This window comes from Dendrobates tinctorius, unplaced genomic scaffold (assembly GCF_039654945.1).
Source record: "Dendrobates tinctorius isolate UK_male_01 unplaced genomic scaffold, ASM3965494v1 ptg000383l, whole genome shotgun sequence".
NCBI lineage: Eukaryota > Metazoa > Chordata > Amphibia > Anura > Dendrobatidae > Dendrobates > Dendrobates tinctorius.
The window spans coordinates 1,414,569-1,438,327 of record NW_027362049.1 but is presented as its reverse complement, the minus strand read 5'-3'; the positions used below and the strand labels follow the sequence as shown (position 1 = coordinate 1,438,327).

At 44.1% G+C, this 23,759-nt stretch overlaps 1 protein-coding gene across 4 annotated transcripts in view; it reads right to left on the bottom strand.

The window, feature by feature from the left end:
- Window positions 1–229: 229 nt before the first annotated feature.
- QRICH2 (glutamine rich 2) overlaps window positions 230–23,759 on the bottom strand; it is a 115,334-nt gene continuing 91,804 nt past the window's right edge. For 2 of the 4 annotated variants that reach the window (XM_073563161.1, XM_073563165.1), the window contains exons 9-15: window positions 10,580–10,654; window positions 10,242–10,406; window positions 9,289–9,410; window positions 4,369–4,434; window positions 4,174–4,275; window positions 2,597–2,753; window positions 230–1,117 (exon numbers count right to left, since the gene is read on the bottom strand). In XM_073563161.1, coding sequence (XP_073419262.1) covers window positions 974–1,117; window positions 2,597–2,753; window positions 4,174–4,275; window positions 4,369–4,434; window positions 9,289–9,410; window positions 10,242–10,406; window positions 10,580–10,654 — 831 coding nt within the window. In that variant the 3' untranslated portion in view covers window positions 230–973. The other 2 variants (XM_073563163.1, XM_073563164.1) reach the window with 2 other exon arrangements.

Sequence of the window (23,759 nt, the reverse complement as noted above, 5' to 3'; positions counted from 1 at the left end):
GATACCCTGGTTTCCTCCCACACTGCAATGGGGTCAATGGGGACAGTGATGATGATGTCTCTACAGCGCTGTGGAGTTAATGGTGCTGTTTAAGTGAATAAAATAAATAAATGAACATAATATCAGCTATACAAACACCCTTGACCCAGACAACAAAATCTACAATAACATGGATCCCTGAGCAACCCATTTGCTCCAACATCCATAAGATGGATGGAACAACGCTTTTAAACTCCAGCTTAAAACACTGTGGATAAATCAAAGAAGAATTAGGCCTCAAGTGCTAATGTATTTCAATGGGACTGTGTATAAAATATGAAGGTGTTAGAATTGTAAGTAGGTATTTGTAAGTTATTGGGTCATCTAAGCGTTTCATTTGTGCATTATTGGAACCTGCGCTCCAGAATTCTTTCTTTAGTTTTTGAGTAAGACATGAATGTCCCATCGGGCTGTCACCTGGTCCTCAACAAAGCGCTTGTTCGTTTATCCTGGCATCAATTAGTCAGACAACTAGCTCTATTGCTGAGAAATGAAAATTGCATCTATGTGTTCAGTCTTATATCCAGACCCAATGACACATAACCAGAATCTTCTTCTTAAGCAGGGCTAGCAATGAATATTAGATCTGTCGGGGTTATTTTAGCATTAATAATAAAGGTATACTCCTAGGATATTCCATCAATATATAAGCAGCAACTGTCCAGTCACTGAAACCAGTGATCACCAGCACAAAAATGCCAATGCGGCCATTAGTCTGAAACCACTTTTGCAGTTTCTGGTGCAGTTCTGGAGGATTCAATAGGAAAGGAAAGACTGATACTCTTAACTGCTAGATCAATATTTGGTTTAGTGAAGAAAAATTGCATCAACTGTTTGTGCATCCAGCCGCATATCATTAATAACTATTGTTAGGCGGATCCTACTTATCATAATGAATACCGGAGACCATGGCTGAAGAACAGCCAAACAAATTCTATTCGCCTTTTAAGGTACAGTCACAAAGTTTCTGATGAGCAACTGTAGATCTCTTGCCATCTTTAATCTCTAAGGTTTGCGAATGTTTGTCCCTCCTGCCACGATAGATGTGCCCGTCCTGGCCCAGAATAAAAACTTCCCCCTGTAATTGAAATGTAGAATAAAAAGCAACAACATAGAATGAATTATGTATAATTATTTATTTATCTAACCTAATGGGCCATATACCTATAGTTAACGCTGTGTTCTATTCTGGGAACTCGTGTGGACTATGGATCCATTACATACTATGGGATGCTGTGCATAACAAGGCACGTAATGGAAATCAGACTGTATGGGCCTTTGTTTCCAAAGATCAAAGTGCTGGTATATTGAAAAATGCCTCTTGTATTCTTGCATATAGTCTATTAGTATAACTGGAGATCGCCAAGCATTAATCATCACTGCATATTATATGTGACCTTCCTTAAAGGGGTTGTGCACTATTAGGACAACCCTTTCTTGATCTAAATGTTTCACATGTGAGCCTGGCGCCCAATCAGCACTGGCCCCGCCTTCAGACGAATCAATCATCAAGAGGAAGTCAGAGAGAAGCCGCAGCCATGAATTCCTCTTGATGTTCGATTTGTACTAAGGCAGGGCCAGTGACATCAGTGTTGATTGGACAATGTCAAGTGAGTCCCGGGAACGCGAGTGCCGACACCGCAGGAACGGCGCCGCCACTGGAGGTGAGTATAAGCTTTTTATTTTATCAGGCCAAGCATGGGGTATGAGAAGGGGTAGTCCAAATAGAGGACAACTTCTTTACCTTGTCTCTACACCCATCATATTCTGAGATGTATGGTGCAAGACAGAAAATAGGAAAAAAAAAGTCAGTCCCATGTTAACAAAATGATTTTGTTTATCGTACATATTTTTTAGAAATGTATTAAACTACGCTTTTCTAAAACTAAAGTAGTTTATATTCATTCTGCAGATGAAGATCAAAGTATGATGCTCATCACAAGCCTCTACATCTTGTTTCTCCCAGCATGTTCTGTCTTAATGGCTTCATCATTTTGATCAAAATCAGACATGTCTCTGATATTTTCCATGGACTGCTTGGTCTGCAGAAAAAAATTGGACATGTGAATAGCCCCATAGACTATGACAGGTATGAGTGCTCTCCACGAAAAACACGGATAGCACTTGTAAGCGAAAAACGGATGTCTGAATGAGGCCAAAATGTTAAGGAACTACGGAATGAAAATCAGTTTGGAGAATATTCTTTAGGGTATGTGCACACCATGTTTTTCAGACTTCGATGGACCCGCACCATGTTTTTCAGACTTCGATGGACCCGCTGAGTTTTTTAAGCATTTGAACAGCAAGTTGTTTTGACATAGAAATGCACATGTTCAATCTTTTGAGTATGTTTAGGATGCTTTTTCAGACAGATTTCAGAGTGGACCTACCTGAAAAAAAGATGTACACTTATGAGACAGAAGCATAAAGTTACGTTGATAAATCGAACAAGTAATTTATAGACGAAACTTTTCACCACTAGTGTCTTTGTGGCCCCTGCCTCTTTCAGTGCCTTCCATGCTTTATGTACGGTATGTTTCAGATTCACCCCTCTTACCTTTAAATCCCCCATAAAATCTTCCTTTTCCACAGTACATGGGGTACTGGCCTGCAGCCTAGAATAACGTCTTTGCGGGAAGGTCAGCGTGTGACTTCCTCCACAGTTGCGGGAGCTAGATGTATATCCGAAATCACTAAGGGGTGGTAAGCGATCACTGATGAAAATGAAAAAGATTGATGCTGCTTATTCTATCAATACATATCTGCTTTTTTCTCCTGAAATTATGGATTGTGGAGCGTCATCTATAGGCATTCGATTTTTGGCTGATACTGCCAAAATAGCGTAACTTTAATCCATTGCGTATGTGCAGCTTTAGGCTACGTTCACAGCACATGGACCCATAGAGTGTATTATAAATGGACCAGAGTGTCAGATCTGGGAGACTCACAGCATGTCCTATTCTCATCCGTTTTGCGGATCTGACTCGGTCATTAAAGACTACGGGGATGCATTAAAGAGATGAAATATGGAAAACATTCTCACTATTTCAGTGTTCCATCTGTTATTTTTTAACTGATCCATTTCTAAGAGTCAATGGATAAGATGAAAGTTATCTGTATCTCCGTCAATTTTTAAAAATTGATGAGACAAACGCAGATGCGTCAAGGAGGCAAAACGTATGACACATGGAAGTAAAATGGTCCACTTTCACCGATGTAAAACTAAAACAGATGTGTGAGTGACGCCTCAGGTGTACGCCGGTTTCCAAGGTAAACAGCGGGTATCCAAGAGCCGCAGCTCCTGGATACCCGATGTTTACATTAGAAACCATCTTGCTCGCTGGTCCTGATCGCTGGAGGGGTTGTCTATGTGACAGCTCACCAGCGTTCAGCCTAACGATGTCCCAGCGACCCCATCCATGTCGGATCGTTGGTGGGATCGCTGGGACATCGTTATGTGTAACGGGGCCTTAAGAAACAAGCAGAAGACTTCATAGATTCTAGAGTTCTAGCTCCTTAACCCACTGACTGCACCATTATTACCTTCTAAGCTGGTGATAGTCTCCCTAAATCCATCTCTGATGCCATTGTTGGGTTTGATGTCTCTCCTCAGACCACAAAATGGCTAGAAATATCCCCTCATGGGCTTCATCCCACCATGGTGCAATCCTACTGCATCTCACCATCTTGCATATGACGGTGACAGACAGTACACTCTCATTATGTGCTGCAATATTGGCATGGGACATAACATCACATTCTATGTTGGCATTATCATTTTTTTTGTAAAAAAGTTAATCACATTTAACTGAGCACTAAGGAAGAAACTTACGAAGGTCTAGGTGCCATAAATGTATTTTCAAAAAGTCACATATTTCTAAAAATAACTGGTCAAGTCTTAAAATGATGTACTATACCTTACGCCAGTTTCTGGCTTTGAGCTGGCATTGATTTCATTGATTGCTCGAAATTAGACAAATTTATCATGTGGTGTGGGCCTCTCAATAGATTTGTCTCAAGTGCCCTTTTGAAATGGGGTGATCTTAGTAAATACTGCCCTAAATGCTAATTCTTTAAAAAACATTATTTTAAACTATTAGTGTTGCCCAATAATTTTGTGCCACTTTTACCCACCTCCGGCTCTGATGACGGACTTGGTCCAGATCAAACACAGTGTACGGCCGGCTGGAACCACGTGCTGGTAGGCCAGGAATGTTTGGGATGGTCAATATCTCCCTAAGAAGAAAGAAATAGAGGGAAAGGAACAGCACACAATACTAGTGATATACAGACAATATATAAAAAAAAAGTCTTAGAAACAAGACTTACGGGCCGGGCACCACCATGTCCACCATGCGGTTACAGGAGATGCAGTGAAATCTTTGTATCAGCTGCCTGATAAAGGATAATTATAGAGAATCATTGTTCTGTCTCCATGTAATAGAAGCATCTACTGTGCATGGAACCATTCATAGCCCCCATGACCTCATGGCCCCCAACAGATCTGGATTTCCTTAGAATTGACAGGTGAGAAAACATGCAGCAATGTCTGATATCTTGATAATTCCATCAAGTATGCAATACTAAGGAAATCCTGAAAACATGATGTGTTGGGGGCTGTCAGGATAGGAGAATGGGGAAACACTAATTTATATTCAGATTATAGTTCTAATATTTGCATAAGTTATGTATCTATATGTTGAAAAGTTAATAATTGCAGTTTTATGCCCTAGCGGTAATTTTGGTTATGAAGCCCTTATGTCATAGAGTCGATCTTTCATTGATACATAAAAAGAAAATCTATAAAAAAAAAAAAAAAAATCCGGCCAATAGCAACATCAGTAAACTTCTATGTGACACTCCAGACACAAGATACTGATGCCCCCTGCTGGCAGCTTTCTATCACTGCTTCTCCTGTTCTGGTTAGTCAGACTTCATTAGCAAAGTCATACAGGAGCTAAGCACCTATAAAAATCATTGTCGTACTATACATTTTTTTCTGTCTAGAAAAAAGTTTTTCTTATTATTTCATCAGGGCTCCTCAGTGCAATCTTGACAAGGGATCCTTGCAGCGTTCCTTCCATCAATTAGCATGGGGTGCACAGTCTTCAGCCTAACTGAATTGCACATGCGCACTGACTCTCCTGATGCCAAGCAGTGCATGCAGTGTGTTAGCACGTGCGCACTCTCATGACTCGCCCCTGTCTGTACTGGCCATTTGCTACGCTGACGGGTGTATCAGCAGCCACTCATTATAATGACGGGTGTATCACCTTCACTCACTACAATGGCGGGTGTATCACGGTCACTCACTACAATGGCGGGCGTATCACGGTCACTCACTACAATGGCGGGCGTATCACGGTCACTCACTACAATGACGGGTGTATCAGCAGCCACTCATTACAATGATGGGTGTATCACGGTCACTCACTACAATGGCGGGCGTATCACGGTCACTCACTACAATGGCGGGCGTATCACGGTCACTCACTACAATGGCGGGCGTATCACGGTCACTCACTACAATGACGGGCGTATCACGGTCACTCACTACAATGACGGGTGTATCACGGTCACTCACTACAATGACGGGTGTATCACGGTCACTCACTACAATGACGGGTGTATCAGCAGCCACTCGCTACAATGGCGGGTGTATCACGGTCACTCGCTACAATGGCGGGTGTATCACGGTCACTCGCTACAATGGCGGGTGTATCACGGTCACTCGCTACAATGGCGGGTGTATCACGGTCACTCGCTACAATGGCGGGTGTATCACGGTCACTCGCTACAATGGCGGGTGTATCACGGTCACTCGCTACAATGACGGGTGTATCATGGTCACTCGCTACAATGACGGGTGTATCACGGTCACTCACTACAATGACGGGTGTATCACGGTCACTCACTATAATGACGGGTGTATCACGGTCACTCACTACAATGACGGGTGTATCAGCAGCCACTCACTACAATGGCGGGTGTATCACGGTCACTCACTACAATGGCGGGTGTATCACGGTCACTCGCTACAATGGCGGGTGTATCACGGTCACTCGCTACAATGGCGGGTGTATCACGGTCACTCGCTACAATGGCGGGTGTATCACGGTCACTCGCTACAATGACGGGTGTATCACGGTCACTCGCTACAATGACGGGTGTATCACGGTCACTCACTACAATGGCGGGTGTATCACAGTCACTCACTACAATGACGGGTGTATCACAGTCACTGACTACAATGACGGGTGTATCAGCAGCCACTCATTATAATGACGGGTGTATCAGGGTCACTCACTACAATGGCGGGTGTATCACGGTCACTCACTACAATGACGGGTGTATCAGCAGCCACTCATTACAATGATGGGTGTATCACGGTCACTCACTACAATGGTGGGTGTATCAGCAGCCACTCATTATAATGACGGGTGTATCACGGTCACTCACTACAATGGCGGGTGTATCACGGTCACTCACTACAATGACGGGTGTATCAGCAGCCACTCATTACAATGACGGGTGTATCACGGTCACTCACTACAATGGTGGGTGTATCAGCAGCCACTCATTATAATGACGGGTGTATCACGGTCACTCGCTACAATGGCGGGTGTATCACGGTCACTCGCTACAATGGCGGGTGTATCACGGTCACTCGCTACAATGGCGGGTGTATCACGGTCACTCGCTACAATGGCGGGTGTATCACAGTCACTCACTACAATGACGGGTGTATCAGCAGCCACTCATTACAAAGATGGGTGTATCACGGTCACTCACTACAATGGCGGGTGTATCACGGTCACTCACTACAATGACGGGTGTATCACAGTCACTGACTACAATGACGGGTGTATCAGCAGCCACTCATTATAATGACGGGTGTATCACGGTCACTCACTACAATGGCGGGTGTATCACGGTCACTCACTACAATGACGGGTGTATCAGCAGCCACTCATTACAATGATGGGTGTATCACGGTCACTCACTACAATGGTGGGTGTATCAGCAGCCACTCATTATAATGACGGGTGTATCACGGTCACTCACTACAATGGCGGGTGTATCACGGTCACTCACTACAATGGCGGGTGTATCACGGTCACTCGCTACAATGGCGGGTGTATCACGGTCACTCGCTACAATGACGAGTGTATCACGGTCACTCGCTACAATGACAGGTGTATCACGGTCACTCGCTACAATGACGGGTGTATCACGGTCAATCGCTACAATGACGGGTGTATTACGGTCACTTGCTACAATGACGGGTGTATCACGGTCACTCGCTACAATGACGGGTGTATCACGGTCACTTGCTACAATGACGGGTGTATCACGGTCACTCGCTACAATGACGGGTGTATCACGGTCACTTGCTACAATGACGGGTGTGTCAAGTCTAGTGAACGGTCACTAGCTAGGAGCAAAGAAGGAGAATACGCATGCACTAATGGGCTCCAACATTGTCAGTGTACATGTGCAATTCAGTTAAAGCAAAACTTGCTCTGGGCAAGCAAGCACTATCAATCATGCTAAGGGGCAATGTGAGGAGGCAGAACAGAGAACAAAGCCTTTAGAAACACCAGCAAAAGCAGTAAAATCTACAGTACAGACATGATTTTTAGTAGGGGCCAAGTCCGTTACATGACTGTACTAAAATAAAATTTTGTGGCCAAAAGACTCCGTTTAATTATTTCAGCATTAATGTTGTCCAATATAGAATAGATTTGCTTTTTCTGCTAGTCGTACTACTACAACAATGACTTCTTCTACTATCCTAGAATGGACACATTTCTGTACTGACTCGTTCAGTAGAACGCCCTTGGTTTTCTGTAAGTTTATGAGTTACTACTACTATTTTCATCATAGCGCCCCATTGTCAACCAGAATACTTTACACAGTTCCTTGTGTAACACAGTCTGTCACGGCCAACTAGGATGCCCATAATTGCAAAGTGCCAGCCAGAATGTCCTCTAGATTTCAGTCTCAGCCACGTACTGCATTACTTTCAATGCCCCCCAAGTGCCATAATACCTACCTCACACCACCCCTTGCAATCCTAATCCCCTCTGCTCCGCTAGTACATGGGCACAGCCCTATTTCGGGACATGATGGGCTATTGCTGTTAAGTGCAGATCTTTCCCCTTATCCAATATCATGTCCGCTCTCTATCTGAAACTCAACCTCTCCAAAACTGAACTTCTTCTGCTCCCGCCGTCTACTAACCTCCCTAAATCTGACATTTCCCTCTCCGTGGGTGGTACCACAATAACACCCCGGCAGCAGGTGCGCTGTCTGGGTGTTATGTTTGACACCAATCTCTCCTTTACATCCCATATACAATCCCTTGCCCGCTCTTGCCGCTTACACCTAAAGAACATCTCTAGAATCTGCCCTTTTCTCACTATGGAAACAACAAATACCCTCACTGTTGCATTGATCCACTCTCGCCTGGATTACTGCAACGCTCTATTAATTGGCCTCCCCGTCACTCGACTATCCCCTCTCCAGTCCATACTCAATGCAGCAGCCAGGATCGTCCATCTGGGTAATCGGTACTCGGACGCGTCCGCTCTTCGCCAGTCCTTACATTGGCTGCCCATTCATTATAGGATCCAATTCAAAGTACTTGTTCTCACCCACAAAGCTCTCCACAGTGCGGCACCCCCTTACATCTCTTCTCTCATTTCTGTCTATCGGCCTAGCCGATCGCTGCGCTCTGCAAACGACTTTCGACTAACCTCTGCACTAATCCGTACCTCCCACTCCCGACTCCAAGACTTCTCCCGTGCTGCTCCTATCCTCTGGAATGCTCTACCCCAAGAAATCAGGACTATCCACAATTTGCATAGTTTTAGGCGCTCCCTCAAAACACACCTGTTCAGAGCGGCCTATCACATTCACTAATCAAAGTCATTCTCTGTGTAAGTGTGCGTGCGTAGCCCATTCACTATCTCCATCCATCCTTCACTCCTGCAAGATGGCTGGACCTTCATTGTAAATACACCATTGTAAATACACACCTGTACTCTGTATCTCCCTCACCTCATTGTAGATTGTACGCTCTCACGAGCAGGGTCGTCTTATTTCGTCTTATTTTGCTTTAATTATTGTATTGTTAGCGTTGTTACTTATGACTTGTGTTTTGAAACTGTTAAACTGTAAAGCGCTGCGGAATATGTTGGCGCTATATAAATAAAGATTATTATTATTATTATTATTTCCCCTTACTTGCGGATACCAGCAGCCTCATCAGCCTCATACTTCAGTGGATGTTCCTGCAGCTGTCCCCGTAGGTCTCTCCAGCATTGTTCCAAGATGTTCTTCATTGGCTCCAGTTCTGTGCGGTCCAGCTGTAAAGTATGTGATAGTGTTAGAGCCTGCGGTGTTACTGAACTCAGTCCAAGTCATTGTGAATATTGAGGCTACGAGGCCTCAGTACACATTGGTTACTTAGTCATGCAGGTTCAGGCTTGTTCTTTCCTGATGCTGAATTTGCGGAAGAAGGTAAATGAGAATAAAGCAATGCCAGAACCCTTCTAGTAGAAAAGCCAGTCCATAGTTTATTCATTCCTAAAGGGGTTGTAAAAATGTAAGCTACTGTATCACCTATCGATAGGATAAATGTTGACTTGTTGATCTCCAAAAATGATGCTCTGGAATGGATCATGGTACCGCATGGGCCGCACTACTCCCTATTTATTGTCTAAGCCACTGCTGGATCAATCAGTTCAAATAGCACACTCCAGCGAGCACCGATTGGGGGTTTCAGCAGTGGGACTCAGCAAGCTATAAGTGATAACTTGAAATGATGGTACAAGCCTTTTAAAGGAGTAATCTCAGCACAAACAATAATGGCGTTTCTCTATAATATACCATGAATGTCCACTCAGAAGTGGTCCAGCTATGGTCGCCAGCTCCAATAACTAAAGCAAGGTGGCAGTGGTGCTGATGAGCTATACCAGTGCATCAGTTCCGCTATTTCCTGCCTTGGGAAGTGTTCATCATATCAAATGGCCGGAGTTACAGCAGGCAGATCTGCACCAATCAGGCAGGCGCTGTCTTAAATATTAATGACATATCATTGGGATATGCATTTTTTCATTATAACGTAGGTTCTTAGCATCCTAAAGCAACGTGTGCAAAACAGAAACTAAATGTAATATTTGTATAACCCTACTCGCCTTATTCTGCATCTCCACATTGATTTTCTCCAATAGTCGCTGCCAGTCTTGCTCCTGGGCGCTCACTTTGCCAAGTAGGTCCTGCATCATTCTGCTCAGATGTTCTGCGCTGGCATCAGAATGCGTGCGGCTCCATTTACTTTCTAATGCTTGCTTGTCTGCTTTCTGCTCAACCATAGCCAGGAAAAATCCACGTTTAAAGGTGAAAGGTTAGAGATCATTAGACTATAGTAGCAGAGCAAAGTGAGAGAGAAAGGTAGGTAAAGCATCAAACAACCGTGGCAGACATTAACTGACACACAAAAAACCACAAGGATTTACAGGGACTACAATCTCACCACATCAGTCTCCAATCCAATGAGTTCTTTGTCTACTTTGTTCTTATCCAGGTTCGCCACTGTCCGGTCAAGGACCTGTAGGAAATGTGATCAATACAGTGATGTAGGGAAAATAGAGTTTAAAGTAAAGCCCATAACTACATAAGCCAATTTAATTTTTTTTCTTAAAGGGGTTTTCACTCGAACAAAGATAATTTTAAAGTTGATTTTAATCAGTAGATCTTGGAATAATAATAACTTCCACAATTGGATGTGGTTAAATAAAATGCTCATGTGCTGAGATAATCTTATAAATGTGCCCCTGCTGTGTACTGTGTAATGGCTGTGTCTGACTGTACAGGGATGTGGTCTGATCATACCACAGCTCCATATTATGAAAGTAAGGTTAATAATAATAATAACTTTCATTAGAATATCTTAGATTTTACTCAAATTAGTTGATGAAAAATTAAAGAAACACCACTGGAGAACAACGAGGTTTAGCCTGAGGAAGGAGAGAGTTCGTCCAACCAGTGGCCACATTAATAATTTGGTCCATTTGGGGCCTAACCAACGGGAAGAAAACATGAAAAGGCAAGTTGTTGACGGATCTCTTTGGGGATAAGTTTGCTCGCCCAGCTGTAAGCCAAATGATCCTTCGGATAGACACGATTTTTCTGGAACCAGGGAGGTGGAAAACCATGTACTTCCCTGCAAGAAAAATTTGGTCAGCGAGGACTGCCAATTCTTTCGACGGGTCTCCAGAAAGAATGCCCTGATGAGCAACCTAGCCCATACGTCTACAAACCTTGCAATCCGGGTAGAGGCAAGGGCAGTATACAATGTAGCTTCCAAGGTTGACCTTGCTAAGGACTCTATGAGTCCGCCATTGGTATCCCTGAGGGATACCGGTCTGGGAGAGGAAGGACCATATTGGTGGAAAGGCTGGAAACCAGAGGATTTGTAATCGGAGAAGTAGCCTAATTTGCGGTGCGCTCAGGAGAGAAGAGATGTACCAAGGCACTCCCTTCTTTGGAAGCGGCTGAACTAACCTAGAGATACCCTGGATCTCCTTGCCGCGATGTAGGCTCAGACTGACTAACAGAGCCGCTCAGAAAGGGAGAACCGTTGAAGAGACAACTGCTTGCCCGACTAGACAGGTAGAATGTAGAATTCAAGATGACTTCGCAGACTGGGATCAAAAGGAAGCTAAACTCAAGCATACAGGAATGAGGATATAGAAAATATAGTCTAGATGGGCAGTGAAAGTACAACAAAAAAAATGAGCAGTCGGACGAGGAAATTCCATGAAAAAAACATGTAGTATGTTAGCTGCATGAAAAGCTGGCTCTAGGAAGATCATACAGACTCCAGAAGACAACTAGGCAGATGAAAGGAAGATCATTCCCTATAACTAACTGAGCGACCGTAACCATCCTGAACTCTCCGGACCGGGGAGAGGATTGTAGTGAGTAGACCCGCTTACCTAAATATAGGTCATAAATATAGGACACCACGTGCCCGAGGATAACAGTGAAAAGATATGAATCTAGCTGAAGGAAGAAACGTGTTATCACCAAACTCCTCATTGGATCCAGGATTGGAGCAGCTTTCTACCCTGGTCAATGCTTGCGCAGAGTAGGATCCCATTCCTGTCCGAGGTGGGAGACTTGTTCCTGCCACGCTCGGAATTCACAACTCAGCGCTACTAGAGGCTCTATCCGGTGTCTGCAAGAAAGAATAGGAAAGTACCGACGAAGAGATATGGAGGTTCGGTATTGTGGTAGTTCAAAGGTCCTTAGGATAGGCTAGAACTTATACACTACCATTGGCTAATCATTAATGATAGGCGTAAAACCCTGGGTAGTAAAGATGGCCTGAGGGCAGTTACTGTAAACTGACCAACTGGATAGTTAGAGGTAACCCCGAATAATCAAAAGGGGAGGAAAAGCCCCTGTGGAGCAACTCACACTTAGGGTCCAGAGCGTGGCCGAAGGAAAAACTGCTACCATCCGGTACCTGACACGAGTGTGTCGGACCTACCTGAAAGTGGAGTATCCACTTATGCTGCTGCCGAGATCCACCCTGTGGTACTGAGATCCACTCCGTGGTATGTGGTAGATTTTTGTTTAACTGTTAACAGACCACAGATGTTAATGACCATGAAAACATGCAGCCGAAGGTGCCTCTGACTCACCTGAAAGCGGCCTGTAACCGCTGCTCCAGCCCACCAGAAGTGATGAAAAACAGATACCTCCCACGAGTGGAGAATAGACGGGAGCTTAGGCAGATGCTGAGAAAGACCTTGGGGAGCGTGATAGAGGGCGTGACCGGCGGGAGAAAAGCCCGCCGATATGAAGGGAAGGGGGGCGTCGCTAAAGTGCCGGAACTAGGCCGCACTGAAGCTGGGGCCTAAATTTAGAAGCCTTGGCCACCGAGCAGGGGATGATAGCGCGGAGGCCCAGAAATTACAAGCCAGGTAACACTGCGACCCCAAAGAAACATCTACATCTACCAGCCTCGCAGGCCTGGACTACAACCAGTGGCCGCTGGAGCAGCGCGAGCAGCACAGAGGCTTTAGAAGCCCATCAGGAAGGTAGCCTGGTGCCCTAATCACCTGAGAAACTAGGGGATAATCGTCAAAAATGGGACCCCCACACTCTGACCCCTGAGATTAAGTGAGGAAATATAGAAAAAATTAATAGTATTTTCTTTCTTCTTCGTAAGTCTTCTTCTTTACTCTGGGGACTATTCATTTGTCGCCTCTGGGGGAGAGAGGGAAAACAGAGGTACCTCTCCATCCAAAGATGCCGGACGTCCGAAAGGGCTGCGTTGCGGGACGTCCACGTCTCCAAACACCGACAGTCTCTGGTAGGCGAATGGGTGAGGGACGGGGGGCCAGGACCGGATCCGGATCACCTAAACACGCTTCTGTGTTAGGAGCTGGGGTCCTGCCGACTAGACATATGAGGATACAGGGTGGCAGTACACGCCATACTCATAGTCTCTGCGTGGGACTACAGTAGTGACCGTTCACACGGTATCCCTCCGGAAACCTGAAAAGGAACGACGCACATTGAGGTAGATAAGGGTCTAATGAAAGACCCGTGTCCACCTCCTACTGACACTAAGCTAAACTGAATGTCCTAGTGCCAATCGGTGGGGTGTACACTGCGGAGGAGGAGCTAACTTTTTTTCTGCATAGTGTCACCCTCCTAGTGGCAGCATGGCATACACCCATGGTTTCCTGTGTCCCCGAATGAAGCGATAAAGTGATTTAGGACTTTCATTAACGAAGGACTAGTAGAAGCGTGTATTCACCTTATCGCATTAATCATCTATCTGTTGCTATTTCCATGAAGCCGGGTATAAATTACTCTCTAGGTGGTATAGAGTTCCGACTCACCTACACACTATCTTTCCGGAGGTGAGTCCCTTGTGATGGACATGCGGAGAGAAAGAAGGTGATAAGTTACACATCTTCTGGTCCTGCAGGTGTCTCTCTCTTTTTTGGGAGACGGTGCAGCTGGTGATACTTAATTCACAGCTCAAATTTAAGACCAGGACATGGCTCTTGTCCTTCTCCATCACTGTGACATTCCCTTAAAAACCTACAGGCATTAGATATTAAGACATCTAATCGCGACTGCAAGTGTGTACACTCCCATATTCTGGAAGAAAGATACTATGATGACAATCTCCCTGTGGTTTATTAAAGTAAATAAAGTGATGTTAATGGAAGAACTCACTTCTACAATCAATAATTCTCATAACCGTTTCTACAACACTTGGTTTTATAGGATGGAATTCAGAACATCAGCTGACTATAGATCCTTTATGGGAGAAAACTGATCTGCGCTGTTGGGCCTCATTTGAGAACAGTTTTTCATAGGCGGTCACTATTACCCCCCGCTTTCTCTCCTCTTTTTTTGGGGCTTCTTCTTCTGCTGTTCTTCTATTCTGTTTTTCTTCTTTATTATTTTTTATTCTGTGCTTACTTTTACGGCAGGTTTGCTATAACTCATTTAAGCAATTTGAATAGGTATGTTAATATCTTGCTATTTAATGCTCAAGTGATGTTATTCTACATAATCCTCAGGATTTGAGCAAACAATTATTTTGGGTAATAACTCCATTGCTCAGTCTTTGTTTATTTGTATATTACCTGGCACGGCTAGTGCCTTTTTCTGTATCATGTGTTTTTTTTTCTCTCAGTTTTACTCAATAAATAAAAATAAAGTTAAAAAAAAAGATCAGGAGAAGGAGGCATACTTGGCAATTGAATCACTTTCACCATCAATCAAATGCAGCTCACTGACACTAGGAGCACTCATGCAGCCACACATAACGACACTGCCACCACCATGTTTCACTGCAGGCACCATGCATTTAGAACAATTAGTTTAGAAAAATACATGGTGCTTACAATGAAACACAGTGGTGATAGTGTCCTTATATGGGGCTGCATGAGTGCTCCTGGTGTTAGGGAGCTACATTTCATTGATGGAATCATGAATTCACAGATGTACTACTCCATATCGAAAGAGAAGAAAATACCATCACTCCATGCCCTTGGAAGACATGCACTTTTCCAACATGACAATGATCCAAAACACACATCTGTTGCATTTCTGAAGAAGAAAAGGTGAAAGTGGTTAATTGGATAAGTGTGTCTCCTGATCTGAAGCCTGTCGAACACCTATGGAGAATTCTGAAGAGGCAAGTTGAGCGTCACTCAGGCTTTAAATAGGTCATTCTGGCAAGGTGCTGGAGGGGAGATATGTTCCGCTGAGGTTCATGGCTTCAGTGATCTAAAAACCCATAAGTTTTTCCTTCAACACACAGTGTTGAAAGGAGTTGACAGACACTTTAAATAAAGAGTTGAGTTTTTTGTGGAAGACAATAGAGTGGGTGGGAAGTTGTCCACCTTATCTCCACCCCAGGGTGTGGTCTTGGGCTTAACTAGCTGGCCTCCAGAGGAAGTAGTTGTTCAGTGTCTGGAAAGGAACACTTCAGAGAAGTGTTTTATGTTTTACGCTAAAACCTGAACCGTGGACCTTGCTAGCTCAGAGCGGGCTGATCCCCGCAAGCAGAAGGATTGTGTTTTGTTGTATTTTGTTTTGCTATATCACCACCCTGGATCTAACGAAAAGGTACTGGCAAATTCTCCTGTCCCCAAGTGCCAAGGAGAAGATGGCCTTCTCTACACCTGATGGGTGTTTTCAGTACACCAGAATGCCGTTCGGACTACAAGAAGCCCCAGCTACCTTCCAGAGGGCCATGGACCAGATCCTAGTCCCTCACAAAAAGTACAATGCCTCTTATTTGGACGACATCGTGATCTTCAGCCCGGATTGGGGAAGGAACTTGCAGTAGGTCGAGGCGGTACTTGATGCACTAAGGAAGGCAGGGTTTACCATAGACCCAAAGAAGTGCTCCCTTGGGAAAGAAGAGGTGAAATACTTGGGCTGCTTTGTTGGAAGGGACGAGATAAAGCAAGAAATAGACAAGGTGGAGGCCATCCAAAAATGGCCACAGCCGGTCTACAAAAAGCAGGCTAAGATGTTTCTGGGAATTGTGGGATACTATCAGCGATTTATCCTGAATTTCGCCATGATAGCCAACCTCCCCCTGACTGATCTTCTCAAAGGCACAAAGACGTCAATGGCCAAATGGTCCTCAGAAGCCGAGATGGTATTCCAGGAGTTGAAGCTCGCCCTCTGCAAACAGCCGGTCTTGGTCACACCTGACTTCACCAAGGAGTTCATGCTCCAGACAAACCTCCTAGGTTGGTTTGGGAGCTGTGTTGTCACAGGAAATGGATGGGGACATCCAGTCCTATACCTGAGTTGGAAACTCTCCTCCTGTGAAAAGAACTATGCCATTGTAGAGAAAGAGTGCTCGGCCATCAAGTGGGCAATTGACACCAAGACATAATACCTGTAGGCAGAAAGTTCAGGCTAGTACACCCCTGAGATGGATGAGGAAAAAGAAGGGGAAGAATGCCCGGGTGACTAGGTGGTTTCTAGCGATCCATAACTATAGTTTTCATATGGAGCACAAGACCGAGAAGTTACATGGTAACGCAGGTGCCCCGTCCAGACTCCCCTGTTTAGCAAATGAAGGTGCAAAAAAAACATGGCTTTGAGTGGGGGGGGGGATATGTGACAACGTAACTGGCAAGGTTCTGGTGGGGATATACTGTATGTGTCGCTGAGGCTCATGGCTTCAGTGATCTAAAAACCCAGAAGTTTTTCCTTCAGCACACTAAGGGTATATGCACACGCTGCGGATTCTGCTGCGGATCTGCAGCGGATTTGTTCCTATGGATCCGCAGCAGTTTCTGCTGTGGTGTACAGTACCATTATAATCAATGGAAATAGAAATCCACAGTGCACACCTTGCAGAATTTTCCGCGCGGATTTGCTGCAGTTTCAAAACCGCAGCATGTCAATTCTTTGTGCGGATTCCACTGCGGTTTGGCACCTGCTCCATGGCAGGTGTCAACCCACAGGGGAAACCCGCAGGCTAAACCGCAGAAAATCTGCAGATAAACTGCAGGTTTTGCACAAATCCACGCGGAAAATTCAGCAGCACAATCCTCAGCGTGTGCACACACCCTAAGTGTTGAAAGGCGTTAAAGGGAACCTGTCAGCAGGATTGTGCTGAGTAACCTACAGACAGACAGTGTCAGGTTGGCGCTGTTATACTGATTAAAATCATACCTTGGATGATGAAATCCGTCTTGTGATTGTTGTTTAATTTTTATTTTCAGTTTTGAGTTAAAGGGGTTGTCCAGGCTTTTCACATAATCTCAGTACAGATCTGGGCTGCAGAATTATGACAATAAGTAATTTACTTTCTGTCACTAGTTTGCACGGTTTTCTAGATATTCTGAACAGAATGTCCATGAGGGGGGGTGTGTTATGGCACTGAAATGAGAACTAGTCGTAACCTCCTACTCTACTCCAAACATGCCCTCTATAGCAACAACCCGACCCTCCATAGCTACAGGCCCTCCCCGTCCACATGAAGAAGCCCTCATCACACAGTAACGAATTCTTCCCCTCCAGCAGCCTCAGTGCAGAGAGCAGCTGCTCCTCCCCCAAACACACGCTGAACACTGATCTTTGCTGAGCCTCTGTTGTGTGAATGAGACAGCTCTGTGTCACTGATGTCTTCACACAGCAGCAGATTTGGTGCAGTGTATGTGTGAAGCTCCACCAAACTCCCAGCAAGCTCCAGTGACCAGCACCACCCACTGCCCACTCATTGGCTGGCAGTAAACTGCACCAGCACTCATCTTTATCATCATTCCAGCATTGGAAAGAACACAGCAGTGATCCTGTATTTGTGAAAGCAGCACAATACATACATACATACACCCCCCAACACTTCACACTGTTACAGCTGCTGATTGGACAGGCTGCTCCCATCAGTATTTGTGTCATTAGAGACACAGTGCTCACACATACACTGCACCAAATCTGCTGCTGTGTGAAGACATCAGTGACACAGAGCTGTCTCATTCACACAGCAGAGGCTTTGTCACACAACAGATTACATCAGTGACTGCCATCCCCTGTGCAGATTAGAATACAGGACGATATTCCCTCCTCCTCACTAGTATCACTTTCCATAGATCACTGTTCAGCATGTGTCTGTGGGACAAGCAGCTGCTCTCTGCAGTGAGGCAGCTGGAGGGGGAGGATTTGTTACTGTGTGATGAGGGCTTCTTCATGTGAATGGGGAGGGCCTGTAGCTATGGAGAGTGGGGTTGTTGCTATAGAGGGCATGTTTGGAGTAGAGTAGGAGGTTACGACTAGTTCTCATTTCAATGCCATAACACACCCCGCCTTGGACGTTCTGTTCAGAATATCTAGAAAACCGTCCAAACTAGTGACAGAAAGTAAATTACTTATTGTCATAATTCTGCAGCCCAGATATGTACTGAGATTATGTGAAAAGCCCGGACAACCCCTTTAATGATATGCTCATGCTTGTGGGGGGTCTTTATGTGGTGCTCTCATTACATATTAACCTGTATGGCTTCTGAAAGGTCACTGATCCCTCACTGACCTGACCATTATTTTACATAATGAATATATGAAAATTATATATCAACTGCACTGCAGCATGATCGCACGTGTAATGTGTATTAAATTGTTTTTTGTTTGCTGATATTTAAAAAACATTCCTCCTCAAAGATGGTGCCGTCCACGCCTGCACAAGTAGCAGCTAACGGATCGCCGATAGATGCTAATTTGCAGGCGGAGCTATCTTGCTAGAGTGAAAAAAAAAACTGTCTTCACTAAGATGGCGCTGGCCGCGCCTGCACTGTGGCATCTATTGGCAATCCGATAGATGCTGCTGCGCAGGCGGCGTCATCTTTGGGGAGGCAATTTTTTTTAATGAATTTACTTATATCATCAAATAAAACAATTTAATACACATTATAGATGTGATCATGCTGCAGCGTAAGTGCCTGCCTGTTGCAGGTGATTTTTTTTTTTACAATATATACAGTGGGGAAAAAAAGTATTTAGTCAGTCAGCAATAGTGCAAGTTCCACCACTTAAAAAGATGAGAGGCGTCTGTAATTTACATCATAGGTAGACCTCAACTATGGGAGACAAACTGAGAAAAAAAAATCCAGAAAATCACATTGTCTGTTTTTTTTTCATTTTATTTGCATATTCTGGTGGAAAATAAGTATTTGGTCAGAAACAAGCAATCAAGATTTCTGGCTCTCACAGACCTGTAACTTCTTCTTTAAGAGTCTCCTCTTTCCTCCACTCATTACCTGTAGTAATGGCACCTGTTTAAACTTGTTATCAGTATAAAAAGACACCTGTGCACACCCTCAAACAGTCTGACTCCAAACTCCACTATGGTGAAGACCAAAGAGCTGTCAAAGGACACCAGAAACAAAATTGTAGCCCTGCACCAGGCTGGGAAGACTGAATCTGCAATAGCCAACCAGCTTGGAGTGAAGAAATCAACTGTGGGAGCAATAATTAGAAAATGGAAGACATACAAGACCACTGATAATCTCCCTCGATCTGGTGCTCCACGCAAAATCCCACCCCGTGGGGTCAGAATGATCACAAGAACGGTGAGCAAAAATCCCAGAACCACGCGGGGGGACCTAGTGAATGAACTGCAGAGAGCTGGGACCAATGTAACAAGGCCTACCATAAGTAACACACTACGCCACCATGGACTCAGATCCTTCAGTGCCAGACGTGTCCCACTGCTTAAGCCTGTACATGTCCGGGCCCGTCTGAAGTTTGCTAGAGAGCATTTGGATGATCCAGAGGAGTTTTGGGAGAATGTCCTATGGTCTGATGAAACCAAACTGGAACTGTTTGGTAGAAACACAACTTGTCGTGTTTGGAGGAAAAAGAATACTGAGTTGCATCCATCAAACACCATACCTACTGTAAAGCATGGTGGTGGAAACATCATGATTTGGGGCTGTTTCTCTGCAAAGGGGCCAGGACGACTGATCCGGGTACATGAAAGAATGAATGGGGCCATGTATCGTGAGATTTTGAGTGCAAACCTCCTTCCATCAGCAAGGGCATTGAAGATGAAACGTGGCTGGGTCTTTCAACATGACAATGATCCAAAGCACACCACCAGGGCAACGAAGGAGTGGCTTCGTAAGAAGCATTTCAAGGTCCTGGAGTGGCCTAGCCAGTCTCCAGATCTCAACCCTATAGAAAACCTTTGGAGGGAGTTGAAAGTCCGTGTTGCCAAGCGAAAAGCCAAAAACATCACTGCTCTAGAGGAGATCTGCATGGAGGAATGGGCCAACATACCAACAACAGTGTGTGGCAACCTTGTGAAGACTTACAGAAAACGTTTGACCTCTGTCATTGCCAACAAAGGATATATCACAAAGTATTGAGATGAAATTTTGTTTCTGACCAAATACTTATTTTCCACCATAATATGCAAATAAAATGAAAAAAAAAACAGACAATGTGATTTTCTGGATTTTTTTTTCTCAGTTTGTCTCCCATAGTTGAGGTCTACCTATGATGTAAATTACAGACGCCTCTCATCTTTTTAAGTGGTGGAACTTGCACTATTGCTGACTGACTAAATACTTTTTTTCCCCACTGTATATAATTTCCTTTATGCAAACTAGGGAGCAGGTCACTGAGGGATCAGAGACCTGTCAGCAGTCTGCATTATGAATAGCTAAGCAGAGCACCATATGAAGACCCCCACAGGCCGCCCCGGAGCACGAGAATATCATTAACTCAAAACTTAAAATAAAGATTAAACAACAACCAGATATCATTTTAACCCCTTAGCGACAGAGCCATTTTGCAGCTTAAATGACCAGGCCAATTTTTACAATTCTGACCACTGTCACTTTATGAGGTTATAACTCTGGAATGCTTTAACGGATCCCGGTGATTCTGAGAATGTTTTGTCGTGACATATTGTACTTCATGTTTGAGGGAAAATTTATTCGATATGACTTGCGTTTATTTATGAAAACAACGGAAATATGGCGGAAATGTTGAAAATTTTGCAATTTTCAAACTTTAAATTTTTAAGTCCTTAAATCAGAGAGATATGTCACACAAATTTCTTATTAAATAACATTTATCCACATGTCTACTTTACATCAGCACAATTTTGGAAACAAATTTTTGTTTGTTAGGAAGTTATAAGGGTTAAAAGTTGACCAGCAATTTCTCATTTTTACAACACCATTTTTTTAGGGACCACATCACATTTGAAGTCACTTTGAGGAGTGTACATGACAGAAAATACCCAAAAATGACACCATTCTAAAAACTAGACCCCTCAAGGTGCTCAAAACCACAATCAAGAAGTTTATTAACCCATTACGTGCTTCACAGGAACTGAAGCAACATGGAAGTAAAAAATTAATTAACTTTTTTTTTTTACAAAAAATTTACTTCAGAACCAATTTTTTTTTAATTTCACAAGTGTTAAAAGAGAAAATGAATGGCAAAATTTGTTGGGTAATTTCTCCTGAATACGCCGATACCCCATATGTGACGGTAAACCACTTTTTGGGCACACGGCAGAGCTCGCAAAGGAAGGAGCGCTGTTTTACTTTTTCAACACAGAATTGACTGGAATTGAGATTGGACGCCATGTTGCATTTGGAGAGCTCCTGATGTGCCTAAACAGTGGAAACCCCCAACAAGTGACCCCAATTTGGAAACTAGACCCCTTCCTTAAGGAAATTATCTAGATGTGTGGTGAGCACTTTGAACCTCCAAGTGCTTCACAGAAGTTTATAACGTAGAGCTGTGAAAATAAAAAATCATTTTTTTTTCCATAAAAATGATCTTTTCGCCCCCAAATTTTTATTTTTACAAGGGTAGCAGGAGAAATTAGACCCCCAAAGTTGTTATGAAATTTGTCCTGAGTACGCTCATACCCCATATGTGGGGGTAAACCACTGTTTGTGCACACGGCAGAGCTCAGAAGGGAAGGAGCACCGTTTTGACTTTTTCAATGCAGAATTGGCCTGAATTTAGATTGGACGCCATGTCATGTTTGGAGAGCCCCTGACTTGCCTAAACAGTGACAAACCCCCACAAATGACACCATTTTGGGAACTAGACCCCTTAAGGAACTTATCTAGATGTGTGGTGAGCACTTTGAACCCCCAAGTGCTTCACAGAAGTTTATAACGCAGAGCAGTGAACATAAAAAATCACATTTTTTCCTCAAAAATGATTTTTTTAGCCCACTATTTTTTATTTTTGTAAGGCTCTGGAAAAATTGGACCACAAAAGTTGTTGTGCAATTTGTCCTGAGTACGATACCCTATATGTGGGGGGTAACCACTGTTTGGGTGCATGGGAGAGCTCGGAAAGGGAAGGAGCGCCATTTTGGAATGCAGACTTTTATGGAATGTTCTGCGGGCGACATGTTGCGTTTGCAGAGCCCCTGATGCGCCTAAACAGTAGAAACCCCCCACAATTGACCCCATTTTGGAAACTAGACCCCCCCAAGGAGCTCATCTAGATGTGTGGTGAGCACTTTGAACTCCCAAGTGCTTCACAGAAGTTTATAATGCAGAGCCGTGAAAATAAAAAATCTTTTTTTTTTCACAAAAGTGATTTTTAGCCCCCAATTTTTTTATTTTCCCAATGGTAACAGGAGAAATTAGAGCCCCAAAGTTGGTAAATAGTGAAAACCTCTCAATTCTAGCTACAACCCTAACCCCAACACACCCCTAACCCTAATCCCAACACTAACCCCAACCCTAATACTAATTCCTAACCCTAATCCTAACCCTTATCCCAACCCTAATCCTAATTCCAACCCTAAACCTAAGTCCAACCCTAACCCTAATTCTAACCCTAATTCTAACACTAACCCTAACCCAAATTCTAACCCTAATTCTAACCCTAACGGAAAAATGAAAATAAATATATTTTCTTTATTTCATTATATTTACCTAACTAAGGGGGTGATAAACAGGGGGGTTATATACCATTTTTTTTATTTTGATCACTGTGATAGAGTTTATCACAGTGATCAAAATGTACCTGTAATGAATGAATCGAATCTGCCGGCTCGCACTGCGCATGCGCCCGCCATTTTCTTCCCGGACCAAGGAGGAGGCAGGAAGGCCCGGGGACCACCAGGAGGTACCGGGGGGGATCGGGGACCCTATTTCTCTCTCCTCTGATGTGCGATCACATCAGAGGAGAGAGAAATTACATGCAAAATCGCAGCTTTTTTTTGCGGTTAATAACGGCGATCACAAAAGCAGGGTCGGTAAAAACCGACCCGAATCATGTTCTCTGGGGTCTCGGCTACCTCCAGCAGCTGAAACCCCAGAGAAAATCCGACTCTGGGGGGCGCTGTTTTTTGGTGAATGACCGTAGATTTGGTGTGAGGTTATCCACCTTACCTCCACCCCAGGATGTGGTCTGGGGCTTAAATAGCTGGTCTCTAGAGGCAGTAATGGTTCTGGAACACTCCAGAGAAGTGTTTTATGTTTTATGATAAAACCTGAACCATGGACCTTGTTAGCCCAGAATGGGCTGATCCCTGCAAGCAGAAGAACTGTGTTTTGTTGTATTTTGTTGCTGTTTTGCCCAGAGGGCCGTGTTTACTTTTACCACAGCTTGGATTATGCTGCACCTAATAAACCAAGAACGTTCTTGAAGAGACAGTGTTCCCGTTTCTT